This window comes from Diorhabda carinulata, chromosome 3 (genome assembly GCF_026250575.1).
Source record: "Diorhabda carinulata isolate Delta chromosome 3, icDioCari1.1, whole genome shotgun sequence".
In the NCBI taxonomy this organism is placed as follows: domain Eukaryota; kingdom Metazoa; phylum Arthropoda; class Insecta; order Coleoptera; family Chrysomelidae; genus Diorhabda; species Diorhabda carinulata.
In genome coordinates, this window is record NC_079462.1 from 4,429,406 (window position 1) to 4,454,982 (window position 25,577).

Below are 25,577 nucleotides of genomic sequence, written 5' to 3' on the forward strand. Positions count from 1 at the left end.
TCAAAAAACAAAATTTTGACCAATTAGAATTTACAAGTTGCTTTTAAAAATATTTTGTTATTAAACTGTTTATAGCAAACAGTGTATCCAATTGGCATATGTAGAGGAGGGTTAGTTGGTCCCTTCTACTCACCCCAAACTTATCTAGCGTTCGGCTAAATATACTCATTTCTTTGTTACAGACTCTATCCCATGGTTCGGCTCAAGAGGAATCTAATAAATTGATGTCGGCCTACACGAATATACAAGATCTGAATGAGAAGTTAACCAAGCAACTGACAATAGCCGAAGAAAAAGTACTTCTCGAAAGCCAAATGAATCAAATAAACGAAGCTAGGATAAACGAATTGGAGAGATTAATTTGTGAAAAGGAAATGGATGGAAAGAAGCACCATCGGACGGTTCAAAACATTAAAGAAAATTTAAATTGCTCCCTAGGACAAAATAAAGAACTGCAGAAAACTATATCTTGCCTTACAGAAACCTTGTGTGAGTTCCAAGAAGCCGTTCAACATTATCAATGCGATAATTTGCACGCAAAAGAAGTTACAGGCATTTGTCAAAATCAGATTGAAATCTGCAAAGAAAAACTAACTGATCTTAAGAACTTATTGGAAAAAAAGACATCAGAATTGTGCAAGATCCAAATGGCGTACAATAATCAACATAGATCTCTAAAATGTTGCCAAAGAGAATTGAAGGATATAAAAGATAGACAAAAAAATAAACAGCATTATTTGAAGTGCGTTATCGAGGAACTTAAAGATAAGTTAGTAAATACAGAAGAAGAACGTGACAAATATCTAAGAGATCTCAAAGAACTTCAAGAACAAATAACGGTTATCAAAAAGAGGGATGCCACCAGATGCCATGCAGAGATAGTTAGATACAGAAAAATTATTAGTGATTTGAGGAAGACGGTAAATAATTAGATATTAAATAAAAAAATTGTCTAATAGAAAAACATTCCATAAAGTTTAGCATATTCCATTTCATTCAAATCATTAACATTACATTTTACACTGAGTTACAGATCAAAATGGCTCTTAAATTGAAACTATCCGCCATATCTTTCTACTTTTACAACAATAGAATGCTTATATGGAAAGTCTTTCATGAAAATCATTACATACAGTATAATTTAGATGGTATCAGTCTAGCCGATTTCTGAACTTTATAGAAGGAAAAGGATTAATAGATCAGCTATAAACCTTGAGCATCCCCATTGCCACAGTAAAAAAAAACTAAATTGGAATCTATGTAATCGTTGGATACTAAACACACTGTTTATGCTACTACAACACTCACTATTTCACTATCAGACGTGTCTTTAGATAACTTGGTTATCATCTTAAAATTTAGAAGGAAAACGGTTTACCTGTAACTTGTACTACCTTCATCAGAGACTAGGGGTACACTCAATTAACCTCTGAAAACGATAACTTGGTTATGGCCTTCTATAATTGAAGGAAAACGGTCCACCTATAACCTATACTACCTTATTCAGAGGTTGGGGTATACGCAATTTACCTCTGAAAATGATAACTTGGTTATCGTCTTCAATAATTGAAGGAAAACGATTTACATATAACCCATATATTACCTTCTTCAGAGACTGGGATGTACTGAATTTACCTCTGAAAATGATAACTTGGTTAGGTTAGATTAGGTAACTTGGTTATCGCCTTCAATAATTGAAGGAAAACAATTTACCTATACCTTCTTCAGAGACTAGTGGTATACTCAATTTATATCTGAAGACAATAACAGGTTATTGAATGAGGCATGAGATAGTGTAATTGTTATTGTTGGTGTAGTGGTAGCGTAAACAGTTAATTAAGAAATGGAAGTACAATAGATATTTTTGACTATGACACCCTTCATACATTCATACATATAAGGCTCAAGTAATCGAGAAAATTTCCACTTTTTATATTTTTTACACATTTTTTTTTCTATTCCAGTTAACGGATCTTAACAAAAACTTAACAAAAAAAGAAATACCATTCGAAAGTAAATGCAATAGGGAAGAATGTAAAAGGTACATTGAACAATTCAATGATGAAAAAGTTTCAATTGAGGAAGAAGAGGAAGTGACTTCTTGCATAGATTGCCGCTGTGAAATGGATTTTTATCAAAGGGTGATTGAGAATCTCAAAAGAGCAGTAAGTAACGTTAATTCATTTTAACAATTAAATATGGTGCTCACAAAGATTCTTTAAGTCAATTTGTTTTAAACGGATGTGGTTTTGGTACAGTTTGGACATAATATCTTTTATTATGTTTTTAGAATGGTTTAAAAAGGATTTTAGCAGGTTCTATATTCTTCAATTTTTGATTTGTTGTAGTTTGACTTCTTTGACTTCTACTCCTCTTAGATTACAAGATTTGTGTCACACAGATTTTTTCGTTTGAATATTTTTGATAGAAATTTTATAGTTCAAACACCAGATGTTGTAGAAGCTCATACTCATACTGTGACACTTCTATGGCGTTAATTTCAATATTACATTGATGAAATATTTGAATTGAAGTTAATAGCTTTTTATAAACTAATTTCTTGTTTGGCAACAATTATTGGGTAATGAAAAGGTATCCATTCTCAAGTATTGAGCTCTGACTTTATTCTTTCAAGTATTAATCATTCTAGAACTTTTGACAGGATTGGAACTAAGTGTATTATCATGTTCCCACCTTGTATCTTTTTTTGGGACTATTATCACGTTTCACCTTGTAGATTGTTTAAGGAGTCGTTTTGAATTAGCATCCACTCTGTATCTATACTTACTTAGTATAGTGGATTTTTTGTATTCATCTTTTGAACTTCTACGGAAGTTAAATCTTCTGGACAACATAGTTACCCTGTCGTGGGTACTAAGGCACATGGGAGAAAAAAAAATATGAAAGCTGATAATGTATCAAAGGAAGGCGCCTAAAAAAATTTCGAGGGCCCAGAACACTTTTGTGGAATCAGCACTGATACAATTTGAAAGAAATAGGGAAAAAATTTTTAAATAGTGTGACAACAGTGTAGGGTTGAGAGAAGGGCTGACAAGATAGGATCGAATACTGCAATTAGCTAGGACAAGTTTTTGCTAAAAGTTTTAACACCTGAATAAACATCTCAAAAAACTCAACTTGGTGGAAAGAGGCAGCTACAAACCATATGGTTTAAAAAGGAAATATCCATCCACATACTTGCTGAATACAAGGCACCACATAATCTCAGGGTATGAGACCTGAGAGTATATAAGATAGAGCAAAAAGGTTTACTCAGACGGAAGCTCTTAAAATTATAAAAGGTATAGTAATAAAAGAACTACTTCATCTTTTGAACTTATAGAGAGATTAAATTTTCTAGAGTTGTCAATTCTCATATTATGATTTTAAGGCTAGGCAACACAGTTAACCTGCTGAGGGTACTAGGACATAGTGGAGTAGTAAGAAATGGGAACGTTGATAAACTATCAAATTATAAAATTGTCACTAATAAAAGAACTACTTCATCTTTTGAACTTCTTGAGAGGTTCAATTTTCTAGATTTGTCAAAAGTCTAGGCAACATAGTTACTCTGCTGAGGGTACCAGGACATAGTGGGAGTAATAAGAAACGAGAACATTGATAAACTATCAAAAAAAGATCCTAAACAAATTTCTTAGGCCCAAAACCCTTTTGATATATTAATGCATCTAAATGTTCTTAATTTTAGGTCTCTCTTTTCTCTTAAAAATTATCAAAAAAAAAACTAATTTTAAAACAGAAGAGACCTAAAATCAAGAACATTTAGAACGCTTTCCATTAGTAAATTATATTTCTACATCTTTTTTTAGGTAACAGATTTAAAGAGTAGACTCTTCGATACTCAAAAGAAGAACAAGCAAATGGAATCGGAACTTATGGAAAAAGAATTCCAAGTTGTAGAAATATCAAAAACCCAATTGGAAAAAGATAAAGAATATAGTGAGCTCAAACAAAAATTGATGGACAGGTAAAAGTTGCTGTATATTTTATTGAAGTACAGGTTGTTCTCAAATTCCTTTTCAAAAAATATAATTTTTTTAAAAATAAATCAAAGTATACATATTCTATTATTGATTTTAGATTAAGACAAGCACACTTGGAGGAAAGTCGATTTTCAGAACGATCAAAACAATTCGAAAAAGAGTTAACGTCTCTACGGAGAGAATTGGAACTGAAAACATTGCAATTAACTGAGTTAGAGCGAAATTCTCAACAACTCAATGGTACGAAATGTGTGCAGTTGGCGTGTGCCCAAGAAGAAATTAATGCTTTAAAAGAACAGTTAAATAGATTATTGAAACAACATTGTGCTATAAATATGGAGGTAATTATTTTTACCCAATTTTTTTTAAATAACTTTTCTGAGTACCAAGTACCAAAAAACAAACTTTTTGTAGTTCAGTTGATAGTCTAGTCAACAAGTTCAAAAACCTGTAAAATAGAGATATATGTTATAAACAATATAAGATGAAAAAAACAGTATTTAGTTTTTCTATAATAACTCGAAAAATATTAATATTTAAGCAACTTAAAAAATTGATAATTTACACTTTTAAATAGTTTGGAGGGAAAATCTTTTCATTAATTATTGAATTATTTTGAATTAAGTTTAACAATTTGTTATAAATTATAAACAATGCTTTATTTTCTTTCTGAAGCAAAAAAAATTACATAAACATCTATATATAGCAAAATGCAAAAAAATAACGAATTAATGAACATTTATCGCAGTATGAAGTATTTATGAAGTATGTAGGGGAGCTAGGACTTTTTGATCGGATATTTCCACCTATTTAACGAGCTTGTTTAAAAATTGCTTAAATATTGATATTTTTTGAGTAATTAACGAAAAATCAAATACCAGTTTTCTCCATCTTCTTTTCTTTATAACAATTGGATTTTTTTACATGCACTCAAATCCTTTAAAAAATTTTTTCTAGAGGTGATTCCAAATCCAATGAGTTATAGGTTTTTAGGACCTTTATCTCTATTTTTCACGTTTTTGAACTCGGTGACTAGACCATGAGATCCATACCTGTGCCACAATCTTTAAGCCGATTTTTTTTAACGATCGACTATAGAATATTTGCTGCTTATTGGAAATATCGATGTTCCAATATCGGTTTACCACTTCATATTACAATAAAATTAAATATTTATTGGAGTATTAATTATTTGATTGAATTGATTTCCAGAACCAAAAATTGCATTCACATAGTACACAGATGCAATCTACAGTAACTAATCTCGAAGAAAAAAGTGAACTTCTTAAAACACAGGTCGAGCAATACTTGGTGGAACTTCAAATGGTACAGAGAGAAAAAGATGCACTTCATAGAAAAAATCAAGATTTACTGCGCGAATTGAGATCGTTACAGTCATCGTATGATGATCAGCAAAGGTATAATGAGAATACTGTTAAATCCCTTGAAACTGAATTGAGGGAAGTTAAAAAAAATCGTGACGATATATATTTAGAAAGTAAGACTGTGGTGGAATATTTTCGTTTGTGGTTAAACGAACAGAAAAAAATTAACGATTACACTATGGCCAAAGAGAAAGATTATTGTAAGACCATTGATATGCTAAAGCAACAAAATAAGTATGTGAAAAATATTGTTTTTGTAAAAAATACGGAACTAACATGTCCTGTTTTATATCTAATAATTTTCTAACGTTCATATATTTAAAGCTACAAAAATTATCGATTGGTGCTGGTGTTTGTTGTGACTTGCAAATCTTGATGGTAAATTTGAGAATAACTTATAGGGTGTTTCCTTCTTTGGGTCTCTATCAATTATCTTGGATATAACTGTTTTGTTGACATCTACTATGAATTATTTGGTGGTAGTTTAAGTTAACCACGTTGCTTAAGTTTTCCCCATTCTGATATCATGGGCTCAGTACAATAACTTGACTTTTTTTTGAAATTGTGTTACATCTGGTTCATAACTCTATGATTCAGTTCTTTCTAATGCTATAACTAGATAAGTCGTTCGACTTTTCAATTGGTGGCGCTAAATATGTTTGGAAATTGGTATCTCTTAAATCCGAATAATTCTTGTTACTACAACCTGATATTTTAAGTTACCTACTTCTTGCTGGACCAAGACCTCTCTAAATCCAATTATCTAGTTGTTCAATTAACGTATTGTATATATTATATTATATATTGTATGTCAGTTCCAATTTTGATTTACAGCAAGTTCTGTTGTAACTATCGTCAAATATTTTTTTCTTTAGGATTTCCCAGAAAAACGATTTTTGTAAATACCTAGTTGTACTAACCCCCACGATATTATGTTCAAGGTATACTACTACACTTTAGCAAATCATCTGTATCTTTTAAATTTTTTCTGATTTAGCATCTCAGAGCCATTAGTTTTAGTTTTATAATGAGAAATCTATGTTGTTATTGAGTTTTTTGGTATAAAGAAAAAATATGAAACGAAAGGGAATCTTAAACAATGAAAAAGGGTTATAATTGACAGTAAAGGAAAAAAAAGGTTAAATTCGTGAAAATAATAATTTATTTGGAATTAACCAATCAATATGTAGTGTTCCCTCCCCTAGCCCTAATAATAGTTTTTACATGGATCAAATAAGTTTCTTTACTCGAACTTGTTCGATATTATCCCATTCCACAGCGAAGCTCGTTTTGAGGTCCAGATGGTGCAGGATTTGTAGCCCCTGAGATTTTTTCTTAAGTTCATCTCATAAATGATCGATAGGTTTTAAGTCCCAGCTACGCGCTGGGTAATCCATAGCCACAATTTCGACATCTTGTAAATACTGTCATAAGGAGCCTGCACCAGTTTCAAGCAAACAAAGTCTGTTTTTGCTTGACAAAATGTACTAAAAAAATTGTATGATGTTAGATACTAATATTTGCTTTTTGATAACACTTTCTCCAATAATCGCATTTTAAAAACAATAAGTCAAAATAGTTTAATCACTAACCAATACCTTAAATATTGTGGTATATAGTTTTTGTTTCTTCATCATCAAATAATTTTTTAGTGGTCTTCCATGTGGTTACCAGGAACAACGACATTTTTCTAAAAATATAAATACACTTAGAACGACGCAAGAAACTTGTCCGTCACCATGGAGTTTGGGATCGCAGGGCACGTCTTCGGGACATGACGAGAGTCCTTGTAGAAGTCCTGGTATCAACGAAAACTGTGATTGGTACTCTCCTAATTTTAAGGTATTAAAATTTTTAACCCATTTGGATTTACTAGTATATGGAAACCTTAAAAAACAGTCGTAAGCCAATCGGTTCGGTACTACTTCCTGCTAGACACTTATCTACCATATTTTTATCACTCCCATGTATTAGATAACATTAATTTGGTTTTCTTTGTAAAAACAGTGTTCTATTAATTTAATTTGTTTTATAAAAAAAAAGAAGAAAAGGCATAATTTCTGTACAAGAGGGCGACTATCTCATCAACCTTTTGTATGATATAAGAAACACACATGTTAAAATGGCATTTTAGACATATTCGCATGTTTCCTCCGATTATTCTGCTCAGTATTGACCACCTGATTGTACATGTGGTCTAACTTTATGTCATACAGAAAGTGTAAACTTGGAATGTCACAGGTGTGTTTCATATGACTTTTAGAAGTGGAATATTTCGTGAGATATTTTCTAATGATAGTTCTTTTTAAATTTTAGTTGGAATTTTTAATGAAGTATAAACATTCTGGATAACGGAATCAATGCTACATGAGGAAAATCCTATTAAACATTTTCACACTTCAACAATTGACATTCTGATTCGTGAATCTATTCTTTCTATGCCGCAATTGTTCTCTTGGTTTCTGATACTCATCGTTTCACCGAGATACTTTGTTTTTCTCATTTCTCTAATTCCAGCATCAAAAGCGAAAACCATCATTTCTTTCGTTGGTACCTTTTAGTAAGATATTATATGAATAAATTTGAATGACAAACCTTAAGCATATTAATTAAAAGAATATTAAACTTAGTGAAATGTGAATGTAGTTTACCGAAATGTTGGTTGTGGATAAGAAATATTTGAGAAGACACTATTATCTGATGGATAGATACATGCTTTTATCATTTAAATTAATATGGAAAACAATGTTTTGAGACAAGTCCTAGAAGGATACATCAAAGAAGTAATGATTGTTGTTGCTATTAAAGTAAAAGCTAAACGACATTAGCTAGATATGTTGCAGCAATTTTCATTAAACTCAATCGTTTTGATACATTTAAGTATTGAAAACATGATGGGAAAAGATGTGAGGTACCTAGTTGTCTTTATCTTATTATGTAAAACAAAGATGTCGTTATTCTTTCATGCTGTCTTCTCAACTTTTTCATTATGAGGCAGAGTAAATAACAATAACCCCAGCCTGAATTTTATCTAGAAATAGCGCCTGAATCGATTTCCACATCCTATGATACTGTGTATGCTATGGTTTTTTTGTCTTTTCCTGTTACCTTGTCTCACATTTTCCCTTCATGGTTTATAATAAATACGTCACTACATACTAAGTAAAGGAAATGTCTTATAAATTAGACTTTTACTTTAAATTATTTTGAATATAAAAATTATTGATAATGTATTACTTTAGTTAACCCTACATATTTTGTCTTAGAATGATTCGGAAGAAGAAATGGAAGACGATGAAGACTGGGTTAGAAAAGTAGAAAATTTGGCTGCTCAAGTTAGGAGAACTAATAAAATGTGGAAGCATAAAATGGAAAAGGCTGATTTGACAGTATCGAAAGATTGTCAAAAATAATTATAATTATTTTTATTTCTAATTTTATACAAAAATATACTTCTAAATATTGATGTTAGTTTTTTTAATTTTCAGTAACATATCATGTTTACCAAAAAATTATTTGGTACATTCACTAATTACCCAAATTGCATAATGGCATCCACAGTATTCTATTTAAGTATGGCCACTTAACATAGATTTTGAATCCATCCTAAATTCCTTCCATTTGTGGTAACAGTAGAGTAATAATTAAAGCAAATATGGTACCATTCATGTGGTGCGTATATTTTGCTATTTCTCACTTATTGATAAAATCCCAAGATATGTGCAATTCCACTTTTAGGCTACATATAGTATTGACACGTGCTACACAAGGTCTATCCACACAAGGAAACAAAAACTAGATGTCCTTGCCTTGTGTCAAAAGTTTGTGAAGTATCTTGATACCAATAAAAATTTTATGAGAAAGTCGGTGTAATTTAAGCATTAAAAAATTTCAGAAATAATCCAACTTCTACTAATAATGTTTATTTTCGACAATCTCCAATTTTCTGGTTTGAGGTTATTTAAAATTGAATCACCACATACACATTCTAAATTCTGTACGACAAGGCTAATTCGACATAACTTTATTTGCATATCATATCGTTCATAGTAGAATAGTGGGCAGAAAAGGGCGATTCTACATACAGGCTTTCTAATGGGCCTGTCGTGCTCCACTTATATCCAAAGGCCAATGTCCTTTAAAATACCGATCAGTCTCTAGCTTGAAATTTTTTACGAATTAAGATATGATTCCTTACCAGTCGAAGAAGGAGAAACTGTAGAGGATTGGTTACACTGTCCGATGGAGACCCCATGATTGGCTCAGTCACCTCATCAATTAAATCCAGCAGCTGTTCTTCCATGAAGACGTTATCTGGTTTTCCGCTCTACTCACGGCCAGCTGCAAATTCGATCATCCCTCCGATTTCACGTAGTACTACCGAATGTGCAGTTTTACAGATTTTGGAGTCAACTAGTTATTCAATGGGCATATAATTAGGGGTTCTTGGTCTCTTAATTGGTTTTATCTGTGCTTGCAGATTTGAAGTGCTGAATGGATTCAGGGCCGTTAAGCCCTGACCCATCTTGGCATCTTCGGTCTTCTTTCTCCTTTTTTTTCTCTGTATCACTGATGTTGAGGCATTTGAGCCTAGTTATATCAAAATAACCGGTCAGAACCTTACATTGAGTTCCGTGCTGCCTGTTTTCTTGGAGCCCTCGGGGACAAGAGGAAAATTTATCGCCGCTGGATCCGTTCACCAACTTCGAGGTACAACGGCTCTTCGAGGGGGTGTGCCAAAAATTCAATTCCTAAAATTGGCTACACTAGGAGATATGCATAAAGCCACATTTTCACTGGAATTGTGCCTCAAGATGTAGATTGGAGTTATAATAATCTTGAAAAACAAAATACATTCCAAAGCCTTTTCTTTTAGTAACTTTATTGATGATATTAGTGTATATATTTTTATATATAATTAATTGCACAAAAATGAATTGATTTACATTGAAGAGATAGCCTGTACTTGGATGGTCTGGTTGTCGACAGTTCTGTAAATAAAAAATATTTAAATTAGATATTTAGAAGGTTGGAAGTAGCGTTATGTTCAGAATTTCGTGTTACTAAGCAGTTCTTCAAAACACTACTGTCTAGTACAGCATTGTGGGATGTTCAAATTTTGTAGTATAAATACCAAACGACTTGAGAATCAGTTCAATTTTATATTAGAACTGTTGGAAAAATTATAGCTCGAATCGCAAGCAATGAATATAAATTAGTGAGTAATACTTAAAATATTAATTAGTTGTGTATATTGTGTAAATATACTATGTGTTTAAACAAATCCCACCAATTATGATAAATTATAAATAAATGAGAAATATTACTATAAAAAAATTAATTACATGTGTAAAAAAACATTTCTATTATTTTCTCAAAATATCTTTGGTTACTTCAACTTTTCACATTCTCTTTATATAAAACCGAAATTACTTAGTCACCAACCCTACAAGTTGTCACTTCATATTTGGATAAAGATCGAAATAGTTCAAAATGTCAATATTTTTGCGTTTTCCAAAAACTAATTATTAATCAGAACATACTTAAAATCAGGATGATTTATCAATAAAACTATTCTTGGTATCAATTTTGAGTACTTTCAGATAAAATAACTAATCCTACATTATTATAATTTGTCAAAATTACTTACATTAAGTCCGGTAAAGTTACATGAACTGTATCTAATTTTAGATCAGTTTTAAGATTATGTGTGGTCATATGCTGTTGAAGGGTACTAGATTGTGAATAACTCTTGTTACAAATTTTACATATGAACGGCTTATCTCCGGTATGAGACCTCATATGCACTTTTAAACTACTTGAACTGGCAAATCTAAAAAAAAAGAGAAAATTGAATTCTACTAAGATAGGTGCTACCCAATGCGACAATATTTAGCAAGAAAGTCACATATGTCACAGTATTTGAGATTCCAATGGACCTTATTAGAGTGATTCAATCCTAGAAGAATCTTGTATATTTCTCCTTCTCCTGAAACTATTTCTGATAAGTACATTTTCCTACATACTAAAAAGATTTTAGGTCAGTAAAAGGCTTTGTGTTCCTTTTTCAGCAAGTATATTGGTTTTCTAATTTTCCTTGATTCCCAAACCAAGTCTCCATTGTTTTTGCCTAGGCCGTTTCCAGATTATATTTGAAGCAATTAGATGTGAGCTCAATGTTTTTGATACATTCATCAGAATGGATCGTTATGTTGTATGTATGATTATTGGGAACCCAGTATTTACAGCTGATCTGTTAATTACACTCCTTTTAAAAAGTCTAAAATGTGGGATGGCTGCAATTGCCAGAGATCTTCGTCTTCTATTTCATAAGCTCTCAGGTGTAGTGCTCTGGAGTTCTGTAGTGAGAATATGGATAGAGTAACAAAATCTCTGTATAACAAAATCTGCATGCCGCATTATCTGCTTAGTTTAACGTCTTCAGGTGTTTGTTGAAGCGACAGTGCCCCAATAGGACACCTGTTAGTATTTCTAGATTATTCTTACTTAGGTTTATAAATTCAGTAGATCTTCTCTGGTTATAGTTTTCCAGAAGAGTCTGCCTGTCTCAGCCCCTGTAGAAAGCCCTCACTAGATGGAATTTGACACATTTTTCAATTGCATAAATTTTTGTTTCAAAAATGCTTGGTGTACTGCCCAGAATATCAGAGTGTTTAGTTCTGGGTTTGTACACTCCCATTCCAGTTCTGTTTGGTGTCTTAGATCCGTCCGTATACCATTTAATGCCATTATTGTTCACTTCTTGTATGGTGTTACGATCCCATTTATTTCTACAGCTATTATCCTGAGGCACATCTCAGGTTTGATAATTATTTAAGGACAGTTTTTCTTTGTTGATTCCATCTCTGAACATTCTAAGTGATGTTCTCTCTGCCATGCTTTCCAGTACTATGTGGAGAGGTGGGAGATTTAGAATCACTTCTAGTGCAGCTGTTGGACATGATTTCATGGCCTCCGTTGCACGTAAGCAAGCCAGTTTTTGTACCTTCGAGGGATTATTCCTTGGCGTATTCAGACTAGTTCTAGTACTCCAAACCACTGCGCTATATATGATAAATGGTCTCACAATTGCCGTGTACATCCACAGTAGGATCTTTGGGTTACAACCCCAATTCCTCTCTGCGAAGTTTCTGCAGAACATCGGGGCTTTTATGGTTTTAGTGATTATCTCTTTTTGTTTATTTATTCCAGATAAGTTTACTCTCTAGTGTGAGTTCCAGATATTTCCCCTCTGTTTTACATTCGAATCTGATAGTTTTTTTCAATTTATAAAAATGTTTCAATGGCAAATATGTCTGCTTAGAATGCCCAGTAATGCTACATCAGTTTTCTTTTAAAATAGTTTCTATTATCGGTTTAATATATAATAATTTGATGTGATATATAAAACGATCTATTTCAATAAGAAAATATTTTTTACTTACTTTTTATCGCAACATTCACAAGCATGTGGTTTTTCACCAGTATGAGTTCTCATATGTCCAGATAACAACCCTGAACTGGTAAAACCTTTGTTGCATACTTGGCACACGTGGGGTTTTTCTCCAGTATGTGATCTAGTATGGATTATCAACGTTTCGTGTCGGCTAAACGATTTATTGCACACTTGACAGATATATGGTTTTTCCCCAGTATGTACGTGTTTGTGTATATTAAGGGTACTTGAACCAGCGAAAGCTTTACCACAAGTACGGCAAACATATGGACGAGCTCCCGTATGTGTACGCATATGGATACCAACGTAACCTGATTGAGTAAATCTAAAAAATAAAAAAAAAGTGAGATATATCAATCAAGCGACAACGCGGTATGAATTTTCCATTAGAGATGGAGTAGAGTGAGGACTTCAAAATGTAAAAGATACTGTTCAGCAGATTAAAGGTATAATCGTCAAAAATGAAATGCTTTCTATGAATAGGGTTGTAGTTTATATTTAACACACTATATGCTGTTACTACTAAATTAGCTTTCACAATTACACTGTCTATTTTGCAATTTCAGAATTTTCTTTCGGTCTTTGTTATAGAAATGTACATCAAACAGTCCAATTGTGAATGTTGATATAATTTTATCTTACTATTCTAAATTTATAATTTTTTTCTCGTGTAATTACAACCTAAACTATCGAAATTTTATACATTGGAGTCAAAGTCAAATTTTGTGTTGACACGTGTTATGAAAATAACCCTGCATTTTACAAAGACTAAATGTCTAAAAAACTCTTTTCTTTAAGAAATGGAACAATTAAAATTCGTTCGCTCGTTTAAACCCATAATAATGTTTGATTCGAAATCGGATCTAGTTGATCAAAATTGGATTATTGATCATATTTATTCGATTTGAATCGATACCAATGTTTTTTAGAATTAGAATTTGCAATGCAACTATTGATTTAAAACCACACAATCCTCTATCTGTCTCAATCTTAGTAATTATTAGAAATAAAAATTGATATTCTCAAAGCTAATAATTTAAAGTTATGTTTAAATTCGTGTAAGTCAAGTCAAACTTAGTTAAAAAGTTATGTCTTTTGCAAACATATAGCCTTTTTTTCACAATGCTCTCCTATATTATATTGAATAGCATTGGCGGCTTAGGGTCTTCCTATTTGATGCCTTTATTTGTGTGTGTCTTTTCTGATGTGAGAAAAGCAGCATTATAGAATAATAACATTATCACAGACATAACACAGATAGTAGCATACACAGATGATGAACTATCATAGCAAATGGACAGAGGGAATTAATAAAGGCGATCAACAAATTAGAAGAAGAAGCAAACAATTACAGACTGGAAATAAACGCAGAAAAAAATATATATGAAAATAGGGGGAAAACCAGAAGAGAGATCAAACCAACTGAAAATTGACAAATACAATTTTGAAACAGTATCAACCTTTAACTATCTAGGAATAACGTTGAGGCAAACAACCAGAGACAGGATAAAGGGAAGGATATAAAAAGGCTATCAAATCTATGGAAGAAACACAAATATAACCAAACAAAACAAAATAAACATGTACAAAACCCTAATAAGATCACATAAGAAATAGAGAAAGAGCTGGAGAAGGAAAATATGTTCAGTTTCATCATGTTGAGAGTAATTGTTTTAATTTGATTGTTGTTGAGTGGGTAACGTCAATTTTCTTAAAAACGATTATTTAAATTTAACTATTAATTAACTAAAATCTTCTCACAAAATTGAAAACTGTTCATTATCGTTATGGTGAGAAATACTAGGCTTGTTTTTGGTGTTCAATATCCTTATTCGATAACTTATGTTGACAGTTGTACAATTCATAACACTAATTTTTCAGACTTCATTCATTGGTGAGTATAAAAACTCATTAGTGTTTTTTATATTAATATGTACTGAGTGAAAATATATATTCAAATACAAATATACAAAATAATAAATATAAATTACCTTTTATTGCAAACAGGGCACTGGAACGGTTTTTCTCCAGTGTGTACTCGAAGGTGTTTTTCTAAATTACAAATCTGAGTAAATCCTTTTTCGCAAACTTCACAAACATAAGGACGTTCCCCTGTGTGAGATCTAATGTGAATTCTTAAGCTTCTTGCCTAAAAATATTTTGTTTTTGATTAATGAAAATATACTGCACTTCAAATTAACGCATATTTCTTCAAACTGAAAAATTGATCCCTCAGAAAATTGTAAGACTAACGCCAATGGATTTAAGTTATTTCTATATTATATATTTGCAATATAATTTAAGAAACTGGTAATAACCAAAGAATACCTGGATAAGGCTGCCATAGATGTAGAGGGTTACATATACAGCTTATATTACAGTTCCAAAGTTCTAATCAACTCCAATATATATGCAGTCTAAGGAGGGTTGATCTTCACTCCAAGAGTTTTCTTATTTAATATACGTTCTTACAATTTGAAAGTATTCTAGAAGAGTTTCTTTCTCCTCCCCTCAGTTCAGTTCCTGTTAGATCATATCTCATAAGGTGCATCCTGAGGCCACAGTGCCTTGTACGAAAATTAATGAGGAAATGAAGCTTGGTTTACTGAGATACAGGTATCAAAAAAACTTTTAGAGCTTAGAAGAGTATTTCTCTTTTAATTTTCTCCTTCCTAAACTTTCTCTTTTAGGAGGATTTTACAATAAAAGATGTACATGTTTTTTTCTGGCAAATATGTCATTTCATTCCTGTATGACCAGGAATTCAGATTGAAGAGACTATTATTCTTACCCCATCAAGTTTCCTTTGGCAGTACCATATTGGCTTTGAGGCGATACCTAGCTACATAACTATCAGTATAAATTGATATGCCACATTTCTGTAAATGTATTTCCAGATATCTTTCAATAACAAGAGCCTAAGGATGATGAGTATTTAGTAATAATCTCAAATTTTTCAGCTTAAAGTAGGCGGTGGTTTTAAAAACCTTCTGTATATTATTTAGCTTGGAGGCCATGCTTAGCTACAAGACTATCAGAATTAAATATGTTTATTTTCAGATATCTTTCAATAAACAGTATTTCTGCCTTTAAGATGCTCGGAAATGAGCCTAAGTATGATGAGTATTTAGTACCAACGTTAACTACTTTAGCTCTAGAGTATGCCTGGGTTTTAATTCATATCTTTTGACAATTCTCAGATACCCTTCTTACTTAGTAACATAAGGCTAACAGAAGATGACAAAAAATAATTAAGACCAAGAATTTCAAATAGAATTTTTTTTGTATCAAATGATTAAGATTAAGATATTTTTTAGATTTAGATTATCATTTGCTTGGTGATTTATTATTGGAAATGTATTCAAAATTTAAAAACTGTACCATATGAAGATTCATTAAAGAATTGAACTTACAAGGACTTTTGTATAACAAAATTCATAATACCTCTTATAATTTACATATATTCACAATAATATTGATAAGTTTACAAAGTAGATAGCAAAAAATGTACTGCAGGTAAACTAAATTTTGTGTAAATTATCAAATTCATATGATTCAAAATTACAATTGACATTACCACAACAATAACGTTCAAAAGCTAGTTCCAATTCATAATTTTATTTACAGGATTGGATTTTCTTCACAAAGATCTTTCCGTGCGCCTCGTAGAATGGATTGAACTATTGAATCTACTCGGAGCTGATAAAGTTTTCTTCTACGAGCTACACGTCCACCTCAACATCAGCAAAGTATTGTAACATTGTGATCAAGAAGGAAAAGTGAGTCTAATTTATCTGTACCGAATTTTACGTAATTTTATTTTAGAGAAGGTTTTATTATAAAAATACATAATTTCATTATTTTTTTTTCATATTTCAATACTTATTTCACAATCAAAGTCATAGCATTACTACATTCTTAATTTAAAATAAAAGTTATCAAATTAAATATAATATTTTAAACCCTTCAAATTCATATAATTGACAAAATTAACGATAAATGTCCTTACCTCAACATACTGCTTTCCACAATATTCACATGAAAGTAATTTATGTCCTGTATGATACTTCATATGTTTGGATAAACTAGATGCCCATTTGAACGCTCTGCCACATACGGAACACAAATGTGGTTTCCCCTTGATATTCCTCAACTCACCTGTATGTTTTTTTTTGTGTTTAGTTAAATTAGAACTCTCAGCAAAAGACATTTCGCATTGATCACATTGGTGAGGTTTCTGTTCTAGATGAATTTTAAGATGGCGTTTCAATATCCTCGCTTCGCTGAAAGCTTTTTGGCATATATGACATTCAAAATCGAGATCTTTTGGATGGGACATCATATGAACCTATAAACAAATTTATAAATGAGGGCTTGAATTTTTATTTTATTATTGTGCATGAAAAAATAAAGTGTTGAGTTTAAGAAAAAAAAATTCTTACCTTAAGATCAACTTTCAGGGCGAAAGTTTGATTACATTTTGTACATGAATATTTGAATTTATTCTCCTCTGTTGGTTTTGGTTCAAGTCGTAAAACAATTTCATCTCCAAGCCCTTCTGTATCAGGTTCTGTAACAGCGGTTGCTTCAATGGTATATAATCCATCCTTTACCTAAATAAATAAATTTTTTTGTTTAAACATCTTCTTCTGATTGAAAACTAGCTTTTGAAATAAGTAAAAATATTGACTATTTAACTAATTCCTTATAAAAAGATTCCAGTCCTTTCTATCTTACACTAAATTTATTGCTTCGACTTAGGACCTTTCCTTCTTTTCTATAATTTTTGTTAAATAAAGCCAGAGGAAAATGTCCCATTAAATGAGCAAAAAAAATGTTGAGATTATAATTCAACATAACAAAAATACAATTTCAAGATAGAGTAAAAAATATTTTTGACGATTTGTATCTAGAAACAACTAGATCTGGGAAGAAGAAAACGTTATTCCGATTTGATTAAAAGACAGCTACAAAATTTGACCAGCTCAAGATCCTGAGGAAAGCAAGCAGACAAGGATATGGAGAGCTAGTGGTATATGATGTTGAAGTTTATGTCACTGATTGCGACACTTATCTTAATGGAAATGTAGAAAGCCATCTAGTTTTAAAGAAATCATTGGTACTTATAGACCTATTACTAATCCTTCTACTTCGCATCTACAACCGAGCATATTCAAGATACTAACATAACGAAAAGTAGAGAGAAGAAGAAACTGGAACAAAAAAGTCTTAGAAGAAAAAAAGGCAAAAGAAAGAAAAGGAAAAACTTAAGGAGATGGTATGATAGTGAGATTAGTAAAGAAGAGGAATGGATAAATCCATTTGTGAACAAGAAGATGAATTCAAACAAGACGATTAGACTGTCGTCTATTTTTCTGGTAGAAAAAGGTTTCACAAATATCTATGCACCATTCAGCAAGTGATAGACACCAGCAAGAAACCAAAATATTATCCAAGGCAAATGAGTCTGATATTAGTATTATCACAAGTTAATGAGATTCTTCCATTGCCAGCAATTATAAAAACAAGAAACAGGATCAAATAAAGATTTTTTACACCCCGGAAGTAGACAGTCAAATTAAATTTATTTAAGCCTAAAAACAAATTTTTATCTTTATTTTTTAAAAATAAAAATCTTCCTCTGAAAACAAATGTTCATTACGCTATTCTATACACACTGAGTGTATAGACAACTTTTGATGATTTATCTGAAATAGATATAAACGAGTTGAAAAATCTTGCCAATAAATTAGTCAGTGAGTATCCTGACGATGTGGAAGAGACGTTACACAATGTATTTATTTCCATTATAAACTCAAAGATTCCTTAGCAAAAACGGAAGTCCTCGAGATTTTTATCCGTATGTAGACATTGCTCTCCAAATTTTTTTGAGCATTTAGACTACAAATTGTTAAGAAAAAAGAGCTAAAAAGAGTGAAAGCATATTTACGCGCATGCATGGGGAAAGATAGACTTAATGTTACTACATCATTGTCTATTGAAGCTCAACTAGTTGAAGAAATTAATTATGATGATATAATCAACGTTTTTGCACTGACCAAAGCCAGGAAAAAAATTCAAATTGATTAATATTAAAAAAATATACATCTATCTAAGACTTACAACTCATTCACTTTTCATGATTATTACTTATACTTCAATAAAGTTATTTTGAAAAAAATAATGGATCAAAAAAGGCCTAGGGCAGCAGCAAGTCACCGTACAATAGTTTATGGTATTTTTTTATTTATAAACTTAATTTTAAATAAAACTCACATCTAATTGACCTTCTGTATATGTAACAAACTCCGGTATTTCTTGTTCAATTATAACAGTACCTATATCATCGGAAAACTGCAACTGCTCTTGTAGTTCTTGTTTAGCTTGTTGCCTGTGTTTTTCAGCAATTGTCTCAGCCAGTTGTTGCTAGAAAATTATTTTCAATAAGGGCATGAGAAAAGTATGGTTAGTATAGAATACAATGGAAAAATTAGATTTTACTGTCTATTACTACTCTTACAAAAGTATAATCACCACAAATTTTTAATCAATATCGCACCTTCGCTCAAATAGTGTCATAACTCAAAAAATTAGAAAATCTCTTTTATTGTATTATTGGTGATAGAAAACTTACCTCAAATAACATCATGTAAATAGTTGTTATTGTGGTGTAACTTTATCAATTTTTACTTAATCATTCAAAGAGTGTTTACAAAACTCTGGAGGCGATTGCTCTTATGAAATTGAGTGGTCCTTTCCTATAATAAAATATTCTCAGTCCAATCCTTTCCGAGTTATCAGTGCTGATTGAAATTGAGTTTTTATTTTTTTTTCCTAAATATTCAGTAATGCTAGAAACTTGAAATTCTATAATTTTAATGCACTCGCAACGGATTTAGGAGATTTTTTCAATAAACCTGTTACATTATACTGGAGTGAAATTATAACCCTCATTTTATTTTCTATCAAAACTTATCAAGATGAAGATTCATGAGATAAAATTATTACTTAAAATCCATGTTTTATTTAATATTTTTTATTCTTGAACTTTTTTTCCAAAATCCAATAGCTGCAGAGAAGAAAAGATAAAAACTGAGGTTAATATCTCGGAAAGGGTTGGACTGAGGAGAGTTTGTTATATGAATGACCCATCTTAATTTCATAGGACTAACCACATCTTGAATTTTGTCGCATGAATTTAGCAGCACCCTGTGTATATATACAATTCCCAAAAAATAAAATTACTCTATATATTCAAACTTATATGAAATGCTTTTTTAAAGTTGGTTAAATATTTAATGAAATTCTTACCTGAAATTCAGAAGAAAGGTATTGCCTTAAAATATTATCAGATTTTTCACATTGTTGTTTGAAAGTATAGGCTCGACTACATTGCAGTACACATTGTACACACATAAGATGTGGGAATCCGTCATTTTCAGCAACCTAAATAGGAGAAGTACAAAACTTTTTACACAAATATTCCCACCTAGAACGTACTTTCAAAGTAGAAAAAGCTGTAGCAAGTTTGACTTATTGATAATATACTAGGTGTTGAGTACAGTGAGATATATATAAAATATTGTATTTATTTGAATGGAAATGTATATGAAAATCATTAATTAATTCTAATCGACAATAACACAAAAGCTTACAAAATCTACAATAATTCAATTTTTTTACAATACCTATTATGTAATTAATTATAATGTAAAGAAATAAAACTCGTGAATACCAATTTCCTATGAAATTTTTGGTTTACTTATGGTGTTATTATTATTATTATTAATTTATCATTATCACCTTAATAGATGCAAATGAATTTAACATTTCATCCAAACATGCTCCGAATAAAGGCCTCATATCTCCTTTTTCTGATAAACATGCTCGACATATTTTGTCTACCTGCAGAGGAGAAGTCAAGTACATTTTCATATCCATTTGTTATTATGTTTTAATAAATCAGAAAACACAAACGTTTCAATTTCAAACACTTCAAAGGACGTAAGTGTAATCGTATAACAACACAAAAGATGGCAACCGAACAATCTTCGAAATATGTCGTCGTTGTGAAACAAGTGAAAGACGGTCAACGTAGTGCGCAGCTTGGTGCACAAGCCCCGCGAAATTTAAAGTGCAATATTATATCGAGCTATGCAACTAACTATACAACAGTTTGATATTTATCTATGTACAGAAAGGACTTTGGAAAATATATAATCTGAGGTCATGTGGATAATCTATTAGTTGATTTTGGTGAATTTTCGGTGGAAATTTGAAATTTAAAACAAGATCTACAGGGACTTTTCGTTTTTATCACTTTTTTACAAAATCTTTGCATTAAAAATAAATAATTCTTAAGTTCAAAAAACCATAGACTGAAGAAATAACCTGTCAGCTAATCGCATTTACCCACCGGTCTACCAGACAGAGAAGACCCTGTTAGTTTTGTTTTTATTTGTACTACCGGGAAAAATACTAATAAATAATTTGCAGCCCTCCAAAAAAAGGAAGAACATAAGAAAAAACCGTGTTCTCGGAAAACTTATACTTCTGACATAAAAATAAAAGCTTTTGATTAAATCAAGAACTGAATTACTTTGAATTTGTAAAAAATCATACATCATTCGTTTTGTTTTCATTTGTACTACCTATTAATTATCATTAACTGATTTACACCCTCAGGTTAAGAGGAAAAAACAAATTAACGAACTTCTAAACAATAATCCTTACAAAAAAAAATGATATTGTCTACCAGGGTAAAAAGGATCATATCATATGACTACGAACAACAATGAACGTGATTTAGGTTAGTTTTCGACCATTTAGATCGATCATAATTTCCGAAAAGTCCCAAACTAATCTATTAGATTAGATAGATTGTGACCTGACAATGAAAAGAGCTTTAAAAACCCTTTTATAGGTCTTTTCAAATAATCAAGTACATCACCATATATACGAGGTACGATTAAAAATTGGCAAAAATCTCACGAAATGATAAGATATGTCTACGGTGATATATAGTAAATTTGAAGACTGTTTATGAGTGATAAGAGGAATTTAAAGGTGGATAGTACGCAAAATCGATTTAAACAGAACAGGTACACTAAAAACAAGGACAACGCAACACAGACGATGTAGTAATCCTTTCAACATTAGAAAACGAGCTTAAGGAAATCTGCAGAGACTTCATAGAAATGGCAGAGATAGTGAATCTAATGGCCAACGAAGATAAATCGAAGTTCATGACAATGACAACACCACAAAGAAAAAGAGCATTGATAAAGTTTCTCAGTACAACGGAACGAAGAGAAAGCAATGAACTTGGGACAAGTTCAAAGTTATGTATAATTTGGGGTGGTTATCAAGGACGACGGTGACGAGGGAGTCTGGAAGCGAGGTTGACGAAGGGAGCGCTGAATGCGATAAGTTCCAAAAAAATCTCCAGAAAGGCGAAGCGAAAAAAAAAAGGAGGCGAAACGTGGATTCTTAATAAAGCAGACGAAGAGACGTTAGATATATGGGAAATAAAAATACTCAGAAGGGTAATAGGAGGTAAAAAGGAGGGAGGAATCTATTTGGAGAAGCAGAACTAAGCAAAATAATAAGATACAAAAGAATAGAGTGGCTGGGTCAGTTACAGAGAATGCCAGATTTTTGAGAAATAAAAAAATGATGGACAAAGAACAAGTAGGAACAAGTTAATACTACTAATACTAATATATTAAATAACATATAGAAAAAGTTTCAACCTTGTGAAAGTACCTTAGCCGAAGTGGCGACCAGCTTTTTTAGACTATTATACATGGTTTTGCTTCTGTTAATCATCAGTTGTAGCTGATGTTAGGTAGTACAATCAATGCCACATGAAACTGTATTTGTATAAGACCAATTTTTAATGAAACGATGTTGGATTTAAATTTTTAAATGATTGCGCATGCCGTTAAATAAATTTTGCATTTTACCGCTCTCATAATAGCGCTGATATAAATTTTTAAAAGTGTAATATTTTTACTCCGCCTGCATTTATTCTTGTAACGCACCAATCGCTTGCTTACGTCACTAGCGCCGATCGAGTTTCGCCCGATAAGCTACAGCGGCATCCACACCCCGTTGTTTTGTTCTAATATCTTAGCGCGTCTTGTCGTATGTCCTACAAGTAATCGGTTTTGTTGTGAAGATTATTTGACCTATTTTTGTAACACTAATCTAGTAATTGTGAGGGGTTACTTACTTGTGATTTGATTTTTTTTTGTTTTTTGGCGTGGCGTCCAGATCTAATAAATTTTAAAATTCTTGTTTAACATTCTTGTTTAACATGGAAATTTGACTCCGAGAGTTTTAATGCGGTACGGACATATTCTTTTTTCATAAAACTATTAAGGTACGTGGTTAATTAAATAAATCACTCGTAATAAAAAAACTACTTTTTATATATAAGTTGGTTTGCTATAACATTTAGAAAACAATAGTATTTCCCTATTAATTATTTTGTGATGACAATCAGACACTTTTTTACTCAAACACCATAAGTGCAACAAAATCAAATTTGCTCCTAATTGAATATTGTATATTTGTTTAAGTTTTAACACTTGGTATCTCGAAATTAAGAGATTCCATGAACATGAAATCTTCTTGTTTTGCTCCATAAATCTGTCAATCTATCGATCTGTCTGGTCATCTGGTACATCCCGCGGATTTTACGTCATAAAATCGTTATTTGAGGTAAGTTGTCCACGAAAAAAACCCCTGTTCCATTTTTATCAATAAATTAACTTTTTGTCGTCAAAATAGCACTTTAGCTAGTAGCATTTTGTCAAACAGGCCGGGCGTTTTCCTACACAATCGGCGCTGATGACGTAGTAACTATTTGAAACAGATCTCGGGAGATATAAAATATATTCAGACTTCTAAACTCCATTATTCTTATAACACACAGGTTTTCACCTCAAAAAGCAATTAGAGGGTAAAATTTTTTGATGTGGAAAATTACCGCGGAAATCTATAGAGGTCTAAATTTCCAGCAAAAATCGTTCTTGTCTTTTTTTTAAATCAATAGTTTTTGAGTTAAGCGCGATTGAAAATTTAATTTTTCTTGAAAAGAGCCACGTTTATTATCGATTTTTCACTTTTGATTTTATCAGAAAAAGTGTAAGATTAATGCTTTTTAATTGGTGTAGGCCTAATACAAACCGAGTTATGATTTATTGAAGGTTGAATATTTTTATCGAACGAAAATTTTTTAAAATTGGAGAAAATCTTTTTCAAAGTACTTGTGAAAAGCTTTAAAACGAGAGTTGGTAGAACTCTAGCATAAAAACTAAGAAAAAACCGAAATAAAATCGATTTGTATTTTTTTTTCGTAGAAAAATCCTCAATTTCACCAAGCAATAGTACCCAAATTGCAATATAAATTTAATCCAGCAACTTACGTACTAATAATGATATCTGGAAGTTTGAACGATTTATAATTCATAATTTCGAAAAAAATTAGGTTTAAAGTGGAAAAATTATATTCGAAATTTTTAAAATTTCTTTTTTTCTCCAAAATTTCTGGAAAACTATAGGATATAAATAAAAATTGATAGGAAAAAAAGTTAGGTATTTTTATTAACAAATATCTTAAATTTTTTGTAACTTCTAAAATAAATGAGATATGTCATTAGAAATCGTACCCTATCGTATAATTAATACCATTTTCGAACCCTTCAAACGTTGCCCTTTAAAAAATAAAGGGCTAAAGAAATTTAAAACGCTTATAAACTTTTAGGTTATAAAATTCCCTATAAATCTACGTTTTGAACGACTAATTTGATTGAAAATTAACCCAGACATGGCCAAAAAAATAAATACACTTTTTTTTTTTTTAAATTTTAGAGTAGATTTTGGAATATAAGTGAAAGTATGGATCGGAGATTTGAAACAAAAAATCGTGCAGTGGTTAAAAATTTCAAGTGCATAATATTGAAGTTAAAAGAGAATAAAAATGTCAATTTGAAATAAATAAAACAAAAAATTGTCTGTAAATATTTTTTCATTCTTTTTTAGAAATATGGGATGATTTATAGATGTTGAAAATCATAAATACAAAATATCAAAGTCAAAACAGTTAAAGCGATGTCCATTTAAAATAAATAAATCATCAAAAAGAATAAATACGTCTATAAATATTTTTTTTTTCAATTTATAAGGTGGAACATTTGGAATGCAAAATATTTCAGTTAAATACAAACAAAAGGAAACATTTTAATATAAGCTAGCTACCACAGGAGTAATTAAATGTAAATATTAAATTAATATAAAAATTAAATTAAATAAAAAATATTTTTTTAAATTTTATATTAACCAGGGCTGCTTTATAAGGGATTAAATACATAAAGCGGGGTTGAAAAGTTATAAATACTATATTAAAGCATTGAAATACTTTTATTCAAACCTTAAAAGTATTTTTCTATTCATTGAATGTTTTTACTCATAATTTTATTGATTTTTTGTAATAAGGGGTAGTTTTCACCACTAAGAGTACTAAGAAAATATCGGCGTAAGGTAGATTTTCAAGATAAGGGTAAGTCAAGCTTAATTCCAAACTTTCATGAAAATCGATGCGGGTTCATGGGAATCGGAGGTGATACCTCATTTTTATCTTGGTAGCCTGGACTATAAGTTAAGTATTTAATAAAATTTAAAAAGGAATATACTTTTTTCAAGTTTTCCAAGCCATGGTGGACATAA

The 25,577-nt window shown here is 31.0% G+C and overlaps 2 protein-coding genes across 10 annotated transcripts in view; one reads left to right on the forward strand and one right to left on the reverse strand.

Annotated features, from left to right (window-relative positions):
- LOC130891824 (uncharacterized) overlaps positions 1–8,855 on the forward strand; it is a 49,512-nt gene extending 40,657 nt beyond the window's left edge. For 7 of the 9 annotated variants that reach the window (XM_057796850.1, XM_057796846.1, XM_057796853.1 and 4 more), the window contains 7 exons: positions 183–920; positions 1,965–2,165; positions 3,831–3,988; positions 4,102–4,345; positions 5,217–5,623; positions 7,042–7,231; positions 8,656–8,855. In XM_057796850.1, the coding sequence (XP_057652833.1) occupies positions 183–920; positions 1,965–2,165; positions 3,831–3,988; positions 4,102–4,345; positions 5,217–5,623; positions 7,042–7,231; positions 8,656–8,802 (2,085 nt within the window). In that variant the 3' untranslated portion in view covers positions 8,803–8,855. Of the gene's footprint in view, positions 1–182; positions 921–1,964; positions 2,166–3,830; positions 3,989–4,101; positions 4,346–5,216; positions 5,624–7,041; positions 7,232–8,655 lie in introns of those variants that run through there. The other 2 variants (XM_057796849.1, XM_057796855.1) reach the window with 2 other exon arrangements.
- Positions 8,856–9,980: 1,125 nt separating this feature from the next.
- On the reverse strand, positions 9,981–20,936 carry LOC130891830 (zinc finger protein OZF-like). Its single transcript, XM_057796861.1, has 9 exons — positions 20,649–20,936; positions 20,157–20,291; positions 19,122–19,271; positions 17,288–17,458; positions 16,855–17,193; positions 14,837–14,994; positions 12,835–13,170; positions 11,040–11,222; positions 9,981–10,380 (listed from the first exon to the last, which is right to left on the reverse strand). The coding sequence occupies exons 1-9, from the start codon at positions 20,784–20,786 to the stop codon at positions 10,332–10,334; spliced, it is 1,659 nt and encodes a 552-aa protein (XP_057652844.1). The 5' UTR covers positions 20,787–20,936; the 3' UTR covers positions 9,981–10,331.
- Positions 20,937–25,577: the final 4,641 nt, after the last annotated feature.

What these genes read in the sequence shown, in the direction of transcription:
- LOC130891830 (XM_057796861.1), bottom strand. Translation starts at nt 20,786, where the DNA reads ATGGATATGAAAATGTACTTGACTTCTCCTCTGCAGGTAGACAAAATA. An exon ending in GTGGAAAGCAGTATGTTGAG is followed by an intron (nt 14,995 to 16,854) that starts GTAAGGACATTT and finishes AAATATTTTTAG; the next exon opens with GCAAGAAGCTTAAGAATTCA. An exon ending in GTAACTTTACCGGACTTAAT is followed by an intron (nt 10,381 to 11,039) that starts GTAAGTAATTTT and finishes TTTTATTTACAG; the next exon opens with AACTGTCGACAACCAGACCA.